General features: G+C 33.6%; 1 protein-coding gene across 1 annotated transcript in view; it reads right to left on the bottom strand.

Annotated features, from left to right (window-relative positions):
• The window catches only part of FOCAD (focadhesin), a 272571-nt gene that overhangs the window by 139006 nt on the left and 113747 nt on the right, over window positions 1–19818 (bottom strand). The window contains exons 12-15 of the mRNA XM_033123525.1: window positions 5193–5297; window positions 4693–4794; window positions 4033–4163; window positions 1998–2124 (exon numbers count right to left, since the gene is read on the bottom strand). Of these exons, the coding sequence (XP_032979416.1) occupies window positions 1998–2124; window positions 4033–4163; window positions 4693–4794; window positions 5193–5297 (465 nt within the window). The remainder of the gene's footprint in view (window positions 1–1997; window positions 2125–4032; window positions 4164–4692; window positions 4795–5192; window positions 5298–19818) is intronic.

A 19818-nucleotide genomic window follows, 5' to 3' on the forward strand; every position in this document is an offset into this window, starting at 1 on the left:
AGCAGCCCAAATGGATTCAGACAGTAATGTAGTATAATAGTGGGCTTAAAATTAACGTTAAGGGTAGTGGTTTGGATTGGGGAATGGATTTGGGGCTAAATATTCAACAATCCAAAATGGTCTCCTTTAAGTATAGAAAGAATACCAAGAGACTCCACAGTGAATGGATAGGATACTATTTGGATAAAGAAATTAAGTCACTATGCTATATTATGTGAATTTTAAGGGAAAGATAAAAAAAAAAAGACTAATTAAAACTTCCCTGCTGGCATTGACTACACCCAACTATGTACCACCTTTACAGGAAGAAGTTCAACATTTAAAGAGCACCTATGTGGGCAGACATTACGCTAAGCCGTTTTTGTGTGTAATCTCATTTTATCGTCATTTGAAGAAATAGAAACTATGAGAGGTTAAGAGTTAGTCAGTCAAAGGGCATACAGGTAATAAATGGTCAGTATCAGGTACAGTCTCATGACAGCCTAAAAAAAAGGTGCTCTCTACCACATCAGGCAACATTTTTCATATCTCCAGTACTAACAATGAATGATATCTTTGAGAAATAGAATGAGAAAAATCAGTGCCACACTCTGAGAATTTCTTATGAGTTAATAAGCATCAATAGACAATAGAGCCTTTTAGTAACAGCAGAGGGTAGGTGGAGAACACAATAAGACAAAATTACTATTTTTTTAGGGGGAAAAAGTTAATTTCAGAAACAAGTTGATTTCTGCTTGGAAAAAATAATAAAAAAGAAATACTCAAAAATTGTAACAGTGGTCACCTTTTGGAGGTGAAAAGTATCAAATTCTTTCTTCTCTCACAGCTTCTGTTAAAAACTCCTTTAAAAACAAGGTTTAGAATTCTGAAAATAATGTAATTATTAAAGTGACACTGCCCAATTCCAGATGACTGATTGGAGCAATAAAATACAAAAGTCCTAGTATTTCTGTGCTGTAACAGTCCTTGGCCCTGAAACCCTAACAACCTTGCCAACTGAGTACTGAAAGCACTGTCCCTAGCACATGTCAGTTCCTGAACAGTGATGATGTTTACTGCCTGCTAAAATCAGTGTTCACCGAAAAGAACATTAGTGTATGCTCATACCAAGATCCCGAGTAAACACCTAACCTCCCACTGAGGTCTATTTGCCTCACCTGTAAAATGGTGTTATAATCCTTAAATTGCAATGTTGTTAAAGAACATAAGAGATGAAAAGTGCTTTGCACAAGAAGATAACTTAATAACTTAATTTATCTTAACATAAACACTTAATACAGTCATAGCTTGTTTTATTATATTATATCAAATTCACCATCATTATATCAATCGTAATTACCATACCTAAATGAAGTCTACTCAGACTCATTCTCTAAAAATCTACAATTATGTTGGTATGTTCACTGCCAAAAACTTTGGTCAGGTCAATGAATGATCTTTATGTAATTACCACATTTCTCAAAGTCAGTCAAGATTCTCTCTGCTATGGTGTAATTTTGAAAGTAATCTAAAGAGAGTAATCAGAAAATGATTTGAGGCACAGTTCTAACATTGATCCATCCAATCTGCTCACTAGGAGAAAAAGGATCCTTTGCCAGTCTTCAAGCCAATAATAATTTTTGCTGACTATAAAACTGCCACTAATCCATGTCAATTTCCTCACCTCATTTGCTTATAAGGCTCTCTAATTATAAAATTAAGAAGCACATGTATTCGAGAGTTCTCCTATAAGCATAACTTTCCCTTTTATATTGTAAACAAATAAGTAACATAATAAATCAGTCTCTAGACAATGTCTATATAACCAGATGTTTCAAGATTTCCCTCTACAAGAAACGTTCAAAACAGAAGGTCTTACTTCACCCTTTCAAACAAAAATCTCTGGGAATGAATATTCAAATTTTCAATTATTTGTCTGTACTCTTACATTCTTATAACAAATATGCCTTATAAATTATTTTCTTCAAAATTATACAGAACAATTCAAAAACGCCTACCTCGGCTTGGCAGAGCGCATGAAGACCTTGTAACACCAAAGCTGCTGGAGTGGCTTGATCGGGCTTGGTGCATTCATTCAACACCTGGGAAATAGCTGCCAACATATCTGCGCCATGCTGATAGGGCCTACAGGAAATGACAGTTTAGAAACAAGGTTACAGCCAAAGAGCTGTATTTCCACTCCTCGGTCTTTGGCCTAAACAAAAAGCATGAATGCCTTTCTTTACCCTGGTGCCTGCTAAATGTTGACCCTCAAACACTAATGCCATGTGGTTTTCTTGAAATAGGCATCATTATCATTTCTGCTATCATTGAAGGCTCAGTTTTGATTACAGAAATATTATCCAAAAGAGAAGACGCCTGTTAAATTTTATTCTCCCTAAACCGTAAATTGTCTGAATTTACTAAATCTGAAGTCTATAGTAATGGTGGAAAGAACAGATTGACCTCATTGAGATTATCAGTAAATCAGAGCTACTCCTGCCTGGAGGTTGCTCTGGTATCAAACACTGAGTACAAAAGCAGGCACTTGACATCAGAAGATGATTTGTTATAGTAGTGGTAATAGGTAGGTGGCTATACCTATTACAATAGTGATGACGGTGATAATAAGGATAAAAATAATAAATAATAATAATAATAATATGATTTATAACTAACTGAGCACCTATTGCGCGCCAGGCACTGTCCTGGATTCATTCACTCCTCCTCCCCCACTTCTCTTCTATTCCACATGTACTGTGCTATCCTCAGCATTCTTTTAACTTCATAAAGAAATGCTCAGGTCATCCTCTGCATTTCTTGTAACCCTTCAGCGATGTAATCCTGTTCTCTATTAACAAAATATCAATTGATAAAATTGTCTGGATTTTATTGTTTCACTGTAAGGCCAACGCAAAACATTTTCTAAAACTGGAAAAATGTGACAACTTGAGATGGTAACTAAAAGGAACACTGAATAAGTTCTCAACAGACTCTCACCTGCTATGATAGTATTTAATCTCTTCTGAGCCACAGGTACAAGTATGTAAAATTAAAATGTCAGCTAATAACCTTTTATCTCAAAATTTTTTTCTATGCCAATACCTCAAGAGCATCCAAACTCTCAGATCTTGGGTTACATGGGTGTAACTTTTAGTGTGAGGTCATTTGTGTGTTGCCAAAAGGTTAAAGCTTTAGAAAAGAGGCAGAACCACTAAAGCTTAGGTATATTCTGATCTGAGACTTTACGTGAAACATAAATCATCCATGTTATCAGCACCTGGGCCAACCCATTCACTGCACAACTTCAGGAAGCACCACTTACAGTAGTATTGTCATCGACAAAAGTTAGATGAGGCTCCCAGGAACGTTACAGTGCAGCAACTACACTCAAGAAACTGCACATTTCAAATATACAACACATTTCAAATGTATCAAATCTATTTCCTCCATAAATATTTTTACCTTACCTTATGCAAGAAAAAAAAAAGACATCTGGCAAAGGGGAGCTTTGCTTCGTGTCACTGCAGTCTTGCCACCTCCTACCTATTTAGTAATCCATGATCTAGACAGCAGAATCGCCTCCCTAATATATCTTCATGTCTTCCTAAACCGTAGAAAATACATGGGTTTTCAAGAACATTTCCTTCCTTGTAACGAGTCACAATTAAGCCCTTCTCTATTAAAACTCCTTATAAAAATCAGGCATAAGAACAGTTTGACTACAGTCTATTCCTTAGGTTTCAGGAACTTATAGACAGAAAAATAGAATAGATAACATCATGGTTTCTTACAATACTAAATTGTTAGCCAGAAAATGACATAAATATTCTATAAAGCTAGATATAAGACTAGACCTGAAATGAAAAGACATACTTGCTTCTCAAAGTTATTGTCCAATACTACTAAGTGTTACCATCAGAAAACTTCAATTGAAAATTAATTTATTCTTATTCAAATATTCTCTGCCTATCTTTCCTAGCTTCCTGCTTGCAATAAAACAACGGAATGAAAAATAAATATCACGATATATATTCCCAAAGCACATCTTACCTTCGCTTACATATGTCCCTGATGGCTGCTGCTTTAGCGATCAGTTTCTCCCATTGTACTTCCTTATCCACAGGCAGAGAGAGCGCATTGGACACGGCCATGAAACGCTGCAGTTCCGGATAGATACGGTCCTAAGAAGGCAATTTCACAAAACAGGTAATTTCCCAGCTTGAGTTGAATCATCGTTATCTCCTTTTCTGCAGCATTTTCACCTCCAAATCTCACATTTGCATTGCAAATCATAATGTATTACTTCTAATCAGTGGAGAAGAATGATGTTGTGATTGCTGGGGATTTTCTTACAGACCCATGTACTGTTCATTTCATAAAGCGAGAAAAGTGGCTACATCTCATCCTAATTACAAAAGCTCTAATCACTCAGAACCATATTTCTATTACTTTTTCCACGCAAATGGAAAAATAAATTTCAGAATTGAAGAAATAAGATTATTTGCTATTATTAATTTCTCTATGAGAGTCAATCACAACTGATGCATCGCAGATCAAAAGCATCACGCTGAATCAAAACTTCTCAATGCAATCACGGTGCCACTCACTAATTCTCCTATATCAAAGCACTGTCACACATAATGACAAAATTAGGTTTTTTCACTGAAAGAAATATGTTTAATACGCACATAAGAGTCTATCTGAGCTTACCTGCTTTTCCCATAAAGATGTCAACAAGCGCAAAGAGACAGCTTTTAGTTGTGGAGTTGTTCTAAGAAGTTGGATTACTCGTAGAATTTGTCCTATACACACCTAGAGAATGTTGAAGAAATTTAGGTTTCATAAATGTAAATGTAGATAATCCCAAGGCTACAAAAGAATTTCAAAATCCTTTATTATAAAATAAAGACCTAAATGGAAGATTACAGTATCACCGATCTTCTCAAAGGTTGGAGATAGCTTTGGGAGGGGTGAACTAGCAATCTTGGGAATGTAAAGCCCTAATTTCAGATAACACCCAATGGGAAAACTTGGCTATGGTATCAAATGATTTAAAAGAATCACTCCTAAAATATTGTAATAAATACTTTTGGCCCAAGAAGGCAGCATAATTAAGATCTCAAAATTTCATATAATACCAAGCAAAATTCAATGTCTTATTCATGCCTCACTTTCTTTTTGCCCCTAAGTAAATTGGTTAATATACGAACCTTGTGAACACCAAGCGTTGGTAAAGTATACAAGATATCATTGTATAATACAGGTTTCAGTGGTTTTCTCAACTTGAACATTAGAACTGGAATTAAATTTGGTACCTAAAATGAATTTAAAAAACATATTAATTATGCCTTGTAAAGGAAATCAATCTAAAAGCAATCATTATTTCATTTTTCTTCAAAGGAGTAATATAAATAGCATATATGAATTGAGACTAAAGAAATGTCAGTTAACAATTTCTTGTTAATGATAATTTGATAGTACCACTAACATTCTCTCTCTTTTATAATTAGCTGCCAAACACCACTCAAAAAAAATGTTTTTCTAAAACAACTATGAAAATAACTCTCAGCAATACCAAACCAGTTAAGCTATATCCTGTCCAAAAAGAAACTTACAGTTCTAAAGAACAGCTACACTTAGGGTATATCTACAATAAAGTAACTCCATATAGTGAAATATTCAATTTCGTTATTCTAACATGAAATAATTGAAATCAGTTGTACTGTAACAGGTCAATGGGCAAAATTTTCCCTCCAGGTACCCATTTCAATCCCTATACAATTCATTTATAGATCAGAAGACTTAATGATATTAAGATGGTAATATTTTCCAAGTAGATCTACAGGTTAAATGCAATTCCTATCAAAATCGCAGCTGCCTTCTTTGCCAAAACTGATAAAGTAATCCTAAAATTCATATGGAAAAGCAAGGGACCCTGAATAGCCAAAACAATCTTGAAAAAGAAGAACAAAATTTGAAAACTCAAACTTCCCAATTTCAAATTACAAAGCCACAGCAATCAAAACAGTGCGGTATTGGCCTAAGGGTAGAAATACAGATCAGTGAAAAAGAACTCAGAGTCCAGAAATAAATCCTTACATTTATGTTCAATTGATTTTTGACAAATACATCAAGAAAATACAATGGGGGAAAAAGAGTCTCTTCAAAAAATGGTGTTGGATTTCAACAACTGTATATTCACATGTAAAAGAATAAAATTTGGATCCCTTTCTCATACCACACATAGAAATGAACTCAAAATAGCTTGTAGATCTAAACATCAAGAGCTACAACTACACAACTCTTAAGGAAAATACAGTTGACTCTTGAATAAATAACATGGGGGTTAGGAGCACCGACCTCCACACAATCAAAAATTTGTAACTACTATAGGAATAAATTTCTGTGACCTTGGGTTAGGCAATGCCTTTTTAGATGTGACACTAAAAGCATAAGCAACAAAACAAAAAAAAAAAATAGATTTTATTAAATTAAAACTATTTGTCCATCAAAAAATGCTATCCAGAAAAGAAAACCCATAAAATGGGATAAAATATTTGCAAATCATATATCTAATAAGAGACTTGTATCAAGAATATACAAAGAATTCTTAGAACTCAATAGTAAAACGACAACCCAATTTTAAAAGAACAAAGAATCTGAATAAATATTTCACCAAAGAAGATAACCAAATGGCCAATAAAGACAGGAAAAGACATTCAATCACATTAGTGATGACCTAAATACAAATCAAAACTAGAGTGATACACAATTTCACACCCAATAGAATGCTTAAAATAAAAAAGACAAGACAATAGCAAGTGTTGACAAGCATGTGGAGAAATTGGGACCCTCATACACTGGAATGTAAAATGGTGCAGCCCCTTTGGAAAACAGTCTTGCAATTTCTCAAATGGTGAAACTGAATTACTATATATATCTAGCAATTCTACTCCTAGGTATCTACCAAAGAGAAATAAAACACACATCCACACAAAAACTTATACATAGATGTTCATAACAATGTAATTATAGCTAAACAGTGGAAACCCAAATGTCCATCAGCTGAGGAATGGATAACTGAAATGTAGTCTAGCCATATAATGTAATATTATTTGGCTATAAAAAGGAAAAGGCATGAATATGGATGAAACTCGACATTATGTGAAGTGAAAGAAGCCAGTCACAATAGACACATTGTGTGTGACCCCATTTATGAGATGTAGGCAAATCTATAGAGACAAAAGTAATTGCTTAGGATTGGGGAGCTATAGGGGAAAATGAGGAATGATGGCTAATGGGTACAAGGTTTCTTTTTGGGGTGATGAAAATTTTCTCAAATTATTTGTACTTATGTTTACAACTTTGTAAATATACTAAAAATCATTGAATTATATGCTTTGAATGAATGTATAGATGGCATACGAATTATATGTAAAGCTATTTTTTATTTAAAAAATTCAATTTAAAGTCATTGAGTGAATATTACCATAAGAAACTACTTGATGGCTCAAAAAGTTTCTACTTTGTTTATAGTGCATTTCATAGTTTTGTTGTCCAGAATTAGTTAAATTTCCTCTGTAATTTTAGAAAGCCTATTCCTTTTTTAACTTAAGTCATTAATTAATTTATGACTTTTATTACTTTAATTCAATTTCAAGGAGAAAAAAAATCCTCTTACCCCTACCAATAAAAATTTGACAGTTAAACATTAATTCATTAATGAGTCTGACCATGATATACTTGGCAGCATTTGGAGCTATGCATGTAATGGCTAGACTTATACCACAGCCAGAATTTATGATGTTTTCAACCATTGCTGAGGCTCTGTTGGAACCAAAGTTTCATCATCCTCACCTTGAGCAAAGGAAGGGAGACAATTTTGCATTGGCTTCTTAATCCCCATTTTAATTAAAAACAAAAGGTTATCTTAGATTGTACTGTACATGTCTCAACGAATTACCCCTTCTGGGAAGATTTCTACCAAGACACTTTGACAGATTCTTAGTTCTGGGAAGAGCAATCAGTACAGTTAGTGGCATTTTATAAAATAATGTATTTAGTTGTGGGCTTTTAAACAACTGTTTTAATTATATTGTCAGGAAAGAAATAAAGTACTAAAGAGTACAGTTCCTTTATGAGCCTTAGACCTAAAGATGTAAGGGTGTGTATTTTCTATGGCGAGTTCAGACATGAAAAAATAAAGTGGTAAACTTTTACAGTTAATAATCTTAGACTCTATACAGTTCTTTGGACTATTATAGCCCAAATTAAATCTTCAAGTAATGGAGAAAACAAAATAGATATTATTTAATTAGTAAAACACAGATATACATAGGTGTGGAAAAACTTTTTGCATAAAGTTTGGACTGTTATTTCCTAATGAAATAACATATATGTGTATTTACTGATTTACTTGAGATGTCATTATAAGCTCTTGATTCCTCTGCTCTTGGGCCTTCTACTTTCCAGAGACAGAAAAGAGAATGAATGTTCTGATTTTACTTTAAATTTCAAATAAGCTGGTAAGTGTCCTATAATTCACTGACTCAAGACCTTTTGGGTTTCATAAAACTCAATGCTTTCTTTTCCCTCCTTCAGAATTCAAGTCCTTGATAAACAAATTAATTTAGAATGACAGGATTTTAAGGAGCCCCCATCAGCAGATTTCTCAGCAAAAATCTTGCAAACCAGAAGGGGGTGAAGGATGATATATTCAAAGTGCTGAAACAAATTAACAACAACAAAAAAAACAGCTGGCTAAAAATACTATATCAAGCAAAGTTTTCCTTCAAAACTGAAGGAGAAATACTTTTTCAAATGTACAAATACTGAGTGAGTTTATCCATTTGACCTGCCTTACAAGAAATCCTAACAGGAGTCTTTCAAGTTGAAAAGAAATCACTAGATAGCAACACAAAAGCATAGGAAGTATAAAGCTCACTGATAAAGATAAATATATGGAAAAATACAGAACATTGTAATATTGTAATAGTGGCGCATAAATCACTTTTAGCTCTGATATTTAAGTTCAAAGACAAAAGTATAAATGACTATAACTATAAAAACATGTTAGTGGATACATAATGTAAAAAGACGTAATTTGTGACATCAATAACATAAAGTATGTAAAACTTTTGTATGCAATTGAAGTTACCAGCTTGAAATAGACTGTTATAACTATAAGATGTTTTCTTTAAGCCCCATGGTAACCACAAGAAAAATACCTGTTGAAGATACACAAAAGATAATAGTAAGGAAACAAAGCATGTCATTACAAAAAAAAAAAAAAAAGCAATGAAACACAAAGACAGAAATAGAGGACAAGAGACAAAAAAGCTATAAGACGGACAGAAAACAATTAACAAAATGGCAATAGTAATTCCTCCCCTATCTGTAATGGCTTTAAATATAAATGGATTAAACTCCCCAATCAAAAGACAGAGTGGCTAAAGAGATAAAAAAAGATATAACTATATGCTGTATACAAGAGATTCACTTTACATCTAAGGACACACACAGGCTAACAGTGAAAGAATAAAAACAAGATATTCCATGCAAATGGTAACCAAAAGAGAGCAAGAGTAACCATGCTTACATCATACAAAATAGACTTTAAATAAAAAACTGTCACACAAGGACATTATATAATGATAAAAGTGTCAATTTACTAGGAAGATAGACAATTATAAATATATATGCACCCAACATCAGAGCAATGTATGTATGCCTAAATATATGAAGCAAACATTAACAGAATTAAAGGGGAAAATAGATAGCAACACAAATAATAGTAGCAAATTTCATTACTCCACTTTCAACAATGGACAGAACCTCTAGATACATCAACAAGGAACAGAGGACATGAATAACCTATAGACCAAATAGGCCTATCAGACATATACAGAACATTCCATCCAACAGCAGTAAAACACAAATTCTCAAGCACACACGGAACATCCTCCAAAACAGATCACATGTTAGGTCACAAAATAATTCTTAACAATTTAAGAAGACTGAAATCATACCAAGTACCTTTTCTGACCACAATGAAACTAGAAGCCAATAACACTAAGAAAACAGGAAAATTCACAAATACCTGGAAACTAAACAACATACTGTTGAACAACCAATGGATCAAAGAAAAAACCTAAAAGGAAACTAGAAAATATTTTGAAACAAAAAACAACAAAAATTACAACATACCAAAACTTATGGGATGCAGCAAAAGCAGCAAGCACTAAGAGAGAAGTACATAGAGGTAAACACCTACATTGAAAAACAAAAAGGAGCTCAAATTAACAAGCTAACTTTGTATCTCAAGGAACTAGGAAAAAAAAAAAAGAAGAAACTAAGATCAAAGTTAGTACAAAGAAGGAAACACTAAATATTAAACAGGAATAAATAAAGACTAGAAAAGCAACAGAAAAATCAACAAAATTAAATTGGTATTTTAAAAGATCAACAAAATTGACAACTCATTAGCTAGATTAAGGAAAAAAAAAGACTCAAATAAATAAAATCAGAAATGAAAGAGGAGATATCACAACTGATGCCACAGAAATAAACAGGATAAGAGACTATATACGATCACACTACAATAAATGAATAATTTCCTAGAAACATAACTTACCAAGACTGAATCATGAATAGAAAATCTGAACACATAACAAGAAGATTAAATCAGCAGTCAATAAACCTACCAACATAGAAAAGCCCAGGACCAGATGGTTTCACAGGTGAATTCTACCAAACATTTAAAGAAGAACCAACACCAACTCTTCTTAAACTCTTTCCCCACAATTGAAGAGGGGGGACTACTTCCAAACTCATTTTATGAGACGAGCATTACTCTCATACCAAAGCCAGATAAACACAATTCCAAAAAGAAGAAGGAGGCGGTGGAGGTGGGGGGAGAAAGGGAGAGGGGGAATGAGGAGGGAAGAGGAAGAAAAAACTACAGGACAATATCGCTAATAAACATGCGTGCAAAATTCCTCAGCAAAATATTAGCAAACAGAATTCAGCAGCACTTTAACACCATGACCAAGTGGAATTTATCCCTGGGATGCAAGGATGGTTCAACATATAAAAAAAATCAATCAATGTTATAAACTACATTAACAGAATGAAGGATAAAAATCACATAATCATCACAATAGATGCAAAAAAAGCATTTAACAAAACTGAACATTCTTTCATGATTAAAAAAATATACAAAAACACTCACTAAACCAAGAACAGAAGGAAATCACCTCAACATAATCAAGTCTCTTTATTAAAAACCCCACAACTAATACCATACTGAACAGTAAAAACTGAAAGCTTTTCCTCTAAGATTACAAACGAGGCAGATGCCCACTCTTGCCATTTCTATTCATACTACATAGTATTACTAGAACACAGAACAAGTACTGGAAGTCCTAGCCAGAGAAAAGTAGGCAAGAAAAAGAAATGAAAGTTGTTCAAATCAGAAAGGAAGAAGTAAAATTATCTCTGTTCATAAATGACATAACCTTATATGTAGAAACCCTAAAGATCTCACACAGAAAAAGTTAGTTAAAACTAATAAATGAATTCAGGAAAGTTGTAGGATTCAAAGTGAACAACAACAAAAAATCAGTTATGTTTTCATACTCTACGCAAAATGTTATATGGTGTAGTTACTATAATATGAAACACAGTATGGAGATTCCTCAAAAAATTGAAAATAAGACTATCATATGATCTAGCAATCTCACTTTGGGAATTCCAGGACAGGCAGTAGTCTCTTAAAATCTATTCACAAAAAAACCATTAACTGCACAGTTGCTGTTAGCTGTCTGTTCTAAAACAACAGTTCTTTTATTGAAACACAAACTTTTCTGTAACACTTTATGGAATATAAAGAGACTTTAATTGTTTGACTTGCTTAACTTGGCACTGTTAGTTTTTATAATAAAACACGCATGGGCATTTTCAAAAATATTTCAAAGAATTGAAATATTTCAAAGGAAATGAAATCAGGATCTCAAAGATATTATTTGCACTCCATGTTCACTGCAGCATTCTTCACAAGAGCCAAAAGACGGAAACAACCTAAGTATCCATTGACGAATGAACGGATAAAGAAAATGTGGCATAGAAGTACAATGTAATATTATTCAGCTTCAAAAAAAGAAGGAAATCCTGCCATATACTGCAACATGAATGAATCTTGAGGACATTATGCTGTGTGAAATAAGCCAGTCGCATAAAGACAAATATTGCATGATACTACGTGTACGAGGTGTCTAAAGTAGTCAGTCTTAGAAGGAGAAAGTAGAATGATGGTTGCCAGGGATTAGGAGGAGGAGGAAAAGGCAAGTTGCTGTTCAGTGGGTATAGATATTCATTCTTGCAAGATGACAAGCTGTACACAATACTGTACTGTACATGTAACATGTTGATAAGACGGCATATTTAATGTTATATGTTTACTACAATTAAAAAAAAATCATGGGATTGTTTTTTAAGAGTGAGAAGACTCTTTGTCAAGTTCATTTAAACAACTCTATTTTACAGATGAAGGACATGAGGCCCAGAGGGGCCACAGAGTTTGTTGGTGGCAGAATGAAGATGGGAGTCCCCGTCTTAGTTCACCCCTCCATTCGACCTTGGCAGAGGGAAAGTAATCAAACAGTCCAGGCTATCTAAACAGGATAAAAAGCTATCATACAAGTGTTCTCCCTATATTTGGGCAAAACATACAGAAAAAAAACAACCAGGAGACACAAACCAGCATCTCCCTGAAGTTAATCATATGAAGAACAGAGTTTAAAATTTCACCTTGTATTCCATGAAAAATATCCATGTTGGCAATACTGTATGAGGTTACACAGATAACAGAATAACCCTTCAGACAGTTCTATAATGAAAATCATGAGTAGTGCTATCTACTTATAAATCATGAGAAATAAAAAGGGTTTTGTTATTATTCATCTTAGTTATCAAATGAGAGGATATATAATTAATGTTTATAACTATTCCTCTTTTTTAAAAGTATGAGAGGTAGCTCATGCTTTATTACCAAATAAGAAATGTAGTAATAAATTAATATAAATAGAAAATAAAGATACCAGTGAAAAGAAATAACTCAAGACATGATCATCTAATGGAAGAGGCAAAAATTGAAAGCAGTATCTGGTTTTATTTAACTTTTCAGACTTAATGTTTTATAATACTAGACCTGAACTTTGGAAGTGAATTCTTAGTTTTTATTCATATCCTTAGATTAGATAAATGCTGAACCATCTTTGCATAAGACTCTGTCCTGTGAAAAAATGGAAGTAAATTCTAAGTACATGAGTGTATTTGCCATTAATACAGTGGTAAGATAACAGTATGTGTTAAGTTAAAAATGGAAAGATAAAACATGAATTTTTATATAACAAAGAATGAATATGCTTGAATGGTTCATATGAACAAGCGTATGCATAAAGGCATTAATAATTTTAATATTGAAACTTTAAAAACTTTATTCTACAAAGGATATAACTACTATTATGCTTTTGAGCATTAGTTAATCCACCTGTCTAATTACTTGACATTTCTAGTTATGATATCCTATTATTTAAGTAATACACTGGAAAGTAGTCCATTGACAGAAGTACTGAAAAGCTAATCATTCCTTCCACTTATGAGAAATCTGCAGGCATGCAGCAACATCAAAGAAATGGTATAATTTTATTTTACTGTGGTTTAAATTATATTTACATCATAAATTATAATTAAATAAGTGGTCTAGAGTCTTGAAGTTTAAACTTTGAAAGTCAAATAAGATCAAGGGAAGAAAGATATGTAGAATAACAAAGGCCCCTACCAGGCAATCTTCTTTCTATTTGATAGTCACTCTAGCCTTATTCCAGTGCAGCTTGAGCATCTGATCTATAAAGAATGACTCCTCTAACAATAGCAGCTAACATCTATTGAACAGTTACTATAAACACTCTGCTAAGCACTTTACAGAAAATCATGATTATCAGCATGTTTCAAATGACAAAACTAAAGCTCATAAAGGCCAAATAATTTGCCCAAGGTAGTTGTGCTAGTACATACTGGAGCTAGGACGGACTAAAACAATTTAACTCCAAAGCCCATACACTAGCCCCTGTGCCTAACCAAAGGCAGGGATGATATCTTCTTCACCTTTGGATCTCTGGTTCTCAGCATATCAGAAAATGCTTTAGTACATCAACTACTCCTAATTTATCTGCTCAAATTCCATTCAACAAGATAGCTCTTATGTAGGGTTAGCAGCTACTTCAGTTTAAAACAATGACTAAAAGCCTGCCACTTGCAAAGAAAAGTACTTAAAGATAGTACTCTGACCAAATTAACTTAGAATCAGAAAAATTTATATGTTAGGTAAATGTTAACAGGATATCAAGATGTTACCAGGACATCATCAGAATTTGAGGTAAGAATTTACCAGTATATAGAAAATAAGGTCAACGACACAGGAGCTCCAAGTATAGAAAAACAGAGGAAACATCACAGATGAAAATAAGATAAAGTACCACATCCCTTGAGGAGTTTGCAATACTTGGAAGATAATAACCATGACCTTTCCCTACCTCAACTTGATTTCCAGGTCAGTCTCCTTAGCCATCTGAATCTTCCTTATCTTTCAGAGTCAGCAATAACGTATATATTTAGAAAATGGTATAAGAAAAATCATCAACTAATAGTCACACTATTAATATGTAACAACCAATGAGAAAAAGAAGTAAAATCAACGTTACCTTTTTTAATTGCTAACATTTTGACTATTAGCTATTAATGATAAGTATAATGACTGACTTCCTATAAGCATAAAATTTCCTTCCTGAACAAAAGTACGTTTTACATTTCTATCATGGCGAGATCTAAACCTTTGGTAGTCGGACTGGTAGAACAAAAGTTAAAAGCCAATGTCCTATAAGTAAAGTATAATATGTGTATTTTTCTTTTCAATTAGGTGGAGTCAATTTATACTACTGTCTCTGTCAATGGCAATGTGTTTTAAATCAGAGTGGGAAGGAGGAGTTTGAATACCTTCCAACAATGAGATATAATTAAATACAGCTCAGCTAGGTAAGCAACTATGTAATAAAACTAGAAAGATTCAATGCTTTTGAATTTATTGAAATAGTAAATTACTAACAGAACCCAAAGCTATGACAGTCAGGTCAATTTATTGGGATATGAAGAACTATGCAAGACTGACAATGGTAGATATAAACCAATCCATATTACATTTGAGGGGGAAAAGATTAAACGGCCAATACAAGTTGGCGGAATATAAAGTATGATTCCAAATCCTCACTTTTCCTTCTTCAACGACAAAAACCCTTTGAAGTTTAAATAAGTGGTAAATATCTTATTCCATGAATTTTATAAGGTCCAAACTGAGTCTCAAACACAAGATTGACCATTAAATGGGGTCTATATAAATAATGGCAAACAAATGACCTAAATAGAATGCTATATTAACCAAGAAGATTCACACTCAGGATGAAGTAAAATTAATGAAAAAAGCCAAGCCAGGAACATAACAAAGAATTGATTTAAATTTCTTGGAACAAAGAATAACAAGAAGACTGATTCCATGACTTGGAGTAGGCAGTTTACTGATAAGGAATCACAGAACACAGATTTAGTAAACTCCTATAATGAACAGTCTTCTGCATTAAGGAAAATGATTAGACTAGAAAAAGGACATACTTGTTCGTAAAAACACAGTGACAGTCACATCCATGACAGAAGCAGACTGTGCAAACTGATAGAAAAAAAATTAATCCATGAATGATGTTAGCAAAACTGGTTAACTAATATGGAGGGGAAATCCTAACACATTACACCATGTAATAGAAATATCCCAGATGGATTCCAGAACATCAAAGAGAATCTGGAAGAAATATTAAGTGACTATTTATATGCTTTCTAGAAAGGAAAGAACTACTAAGCATTAAAACAATGCAAGACTACTATACTAAGTAAAGATGGATACAATTAAAACGGAAGAACATTTAGAAAACAAAAAGAGCTGTTGAATTAAAAACATCTTAGGACAACAGAAAATTCAATAATATTTGAAAGATAAAGTGAAGGAAATTTTCCAAACTGTAGTGTATAAAAGCAGAGAGAAGGAGTTGGGGAAGAAAAGATAAAAAAAATTAGAAGACCAGTACAGGAATTTAGAGTCCAAATAAGAGAAGTTCCAGAAAGAAATCACCTGAAATTAATTTAATATTATATGTCAACTGGAAAATAAAAAATATATATATTAAAAAAGACAAAAGTTTCAGAAAGAAAAAACCAGGGTCAGTAGAGGGAAAGAAATTAATGAAAAAATAATTTTAAAACTTCCCCAGAATGCAAGGACATGACTTTTCCAGATTTAAAAGAGCTAGCAATTATCCAGTACAACACACGAGAACAGATTCACACAAAGGCACATCATCATGAAATTACAGAGCATCAGGAACAAAGAGAAGTTCCTAACAGCTTCTAAACAGGAAAAATAAAAACAAAATTTAGATTCACATAAATATATACTCAGCAATTCAGGAATCAGAATAACATTGGATTTTTCTCCACAACACTGCAAGCTACGGAAGCAATGGAAGCAAACAAGAGAGTGAGGGGAAATGGTTCCCAAACCCAGAATTCGACACCCAACAAAAGTAATTCAGTACCTGCCACACAGTAAAACACTCAGTAATAGTTTGCTTTTAAAAAGAAAACAAGTGTGTGTATGTGTGTGTGTGTGTGTGTGTGTGCGTGTGTGTGATTATCAACCAATGATCTGACATTCTAAATAAAGAATGCAATAATTTTAAGATAAATACGGATTCTCACTCACCCTCCCTCAAACAAATATGGGCAAAGTACTTAAATCTAAAACTTAAGAGAAAAACGGGAAAAAAAATGCAGCAAAAAAGCACTTCAAAACCATTTAATCTCACTATTTTAAAAACTGATAATTATAACAAGACAATTCTCTCTCATACTAGAGTTAAAAATATTTTTAAATTATTAAACTTAATGCAAAGATACAGGGAAACAAACACATAATTCTGGGGGAGTAAAAGGTGGTATAATGTTTCTAAAAAGAAAATGTTCAAAATTCAGTTAAGAAGTTCAGCTCTAATCTGAGATTTGCTTCAAAATAACGTTACAGAATTGGGGGTTGGAGAGTGATACAGAAGATACAGACCAGCTATGTCATGATAACTGTTGAAGCTAAGAGATGTATACATCGGGTTTATTCTATGTTTATATGTTTATAACATTCTATGTTTATTTCTCCCACTTTGAATATGCTTGAAACTTTTCATAATAAAAGGGTGAAAATCTTCTGATCTAAGTATTCTCTCTACATAAGTGTATTTTTTAAAAAAAACACAGAAAGTCAGTAAAATCTAGGAGGCAGTATTTCCCCAGATACACATACAATATATATACAATAGCAGGTATTTTTTTAGGTCAGAGTAAATCAACTAAAAAAAGTAAAACAGAGTAAAAATTTCCATATTAAAAACCACCAATATAATGTGCAAAACATATGCCAGAAAAAAATACTACAAATAGGTTTTTTTTGTTATAACCATGAAGAAAAAAAGGGCAAAGAAGAACACAGAATTTTCTACAGAACAGGAGGATTGAAGAAACATAACAGATATCTCCAAATACTTAAAAAGCTAACATATAAGAAACAAACTAGGTTTGTTTTATGTAATCCCCAGGCCCATATTGAAAGGTGTATATGGGTTTAGCATGGAAAAGGAGTATTTAAAAAAATATTTAGAGGATAGAGTGTGCTGCTCCAAGAGACACTTAGCTTTCTGTAACCAAAGGTACTCAAAATAAAAGAATGATAGCCACCTACTTAGAAGACATTTGGTATTCAAATACCAAAAAGGAAAAGAGGAGAGGAAATCAAAGGATTAACTTTGAATCCACTACTTAAAAATATAAAACATAACCCAAATTCATCAAAATTTAAGTAAATATTTGTGCAGAAAATGGTAAGCATCACAGGCCTGGGACCATTGCCATCCTTCAGAGGCCTGCTTGCAAAGTCAGCCTTTGCGTGGGGTCTTTGAAAGTGGATTTGGAGACGGTTCCTACCATTCTTTAGTGATTGATATGAGTGTGCCTAAACTGTTTGTACAAACACAGTATACAAAACACTGTACCTGAACTGACCAGCCCCCAATAAAAGGACATAGAGTCTAATGGGCTTCCCAACTAGACAACACTTCACAAGTACCACCCTAATTTAATGGTGGAGGAGTAACTACCTGCCGTGTAACTCCACTTGGCAAACCCTTGGAAGCTTATGCCAAGCTTCCTCTGAACTTCACCCAATGAACTTTTTCCCTTACGATTTTGCTTTTTACCCTTTTACTGTAATAAGTCATAGTCGTGGTTGCAACTGTATGCTGAGTCCTGTGAATCCTTACAGCAAATCCACAAACCAAGGGGAAGGTAGTCTTGAAAACCCCGACCCCAAATCATTTCATATGTTGCTTTAAAGAAACTATCAATTAAGAAAAAAATTGTTGAACAAAAAAATCATCAGATTTGTATGGAACCAAAAAAGACCCCGAATAGCCAAAGCAATCCTAAGGAAAAAGAACAATGCTGGAGGTATCTCACTCCCTGACTTCAGCTTGTACTACAGGGCAACAATAATCAAAACAGCATGGTATTGGCAGAAAAAGAGACACACAGACCAATGGAATAAAATTGAGAGCCCAGAAATAAACCCACACAAATATGGACAGACAACTTTCCACAAGGAAGCTAAAAACATACAATGGAGAAAAGACAGCCTCTTCAATAAATGGTGCTGGAAGAATTGGAAAGCCACCTGCAAAAGAATGAAACTAGACTGCGACGTATCTGTCACAGTGTACCAAAATTAACTCAAAATGGATAAACTGCATAGAAGAAAACATAGGTACTACATTGATGGACATTGGGTTCAAACAGCATTTTATGAATCTGACCCCAAAGGCAAGGGAAGTAAAAGCTAAAATAAATGAATAGGACTATATCAAACTAAAAAGCTTCTGCACAGCAAAAGAAACCATCAACAAAATAAAGAGGCAACCAACTGAATGGGAAAAGATTTTTGCAAACAACGCCTCCAGTAAGGGGGTGATATCCAAAATACTATATAAGGAAGTCAACAACAACAGAAAAACAAACAATCCAATTACAAAATGGGCAGAGGACCTGAATAGACATTTCTTCAATGAAGACATACAAATGGCCAATAGACATATGAAAAAATGTTCAACATCACTAATCATCAGAGAAATGCAAATAAAAACCACAATGTGCTATCACCTCACCCCAGTCAGAATGGCTATCATCAAAAAGACAGTAACAAGTGTTGGAGAGGCTGTGGAGTAAAATGAACCCTCATACACAGTTGGTGGCAATGCAGACTGGTGCAGCCGCTATGGAAGGCAGTGTGGAGGCTCCTCAAAAAATTAAGAATAGAATTACCATATGACCCAGCAATCCCTCTCCTGGGTATCTACTCAAAAAATCTGAAAACATTTATCCGTAAAGATGTATGTGCTCCAATGTTCATTGCAGCTTTATTTACAGTGGCCAAAACATGCAAACTAAAGTGTCCTTCGATAGATGATTGTTTAAAGAAGTTGTGGTATATATACACAATGGAATACTATTCTGCCATAAGAAAAGATGAAATGGTACCATTCGCGACAACATGGATGGATCTTGAGATTATTATGCTGAGCAAAACAAGTCAGATAGAAAAAGTCGAGAACCATATGATTTCACTGTATGTGGGAT

Source organism: Rhinolophus ferrumequinum, chromosome 12 (genome assembly GCF_004115265.2).
Source record: "Rhinolophus ferrumequinum isolate MPI-CBG mRhiFer1 chromosome 12, mRhiFer1_v1.p, whole genome shotgun sequence".
Classification (NCBI taxonomy): domain Eukaryota; kingdom Metazoa; phylum Chordata; class Mammalia; order Chiroptera; family Rhinolophidae; genus Rhinolophus; species Rhinolophus ferrumequinum.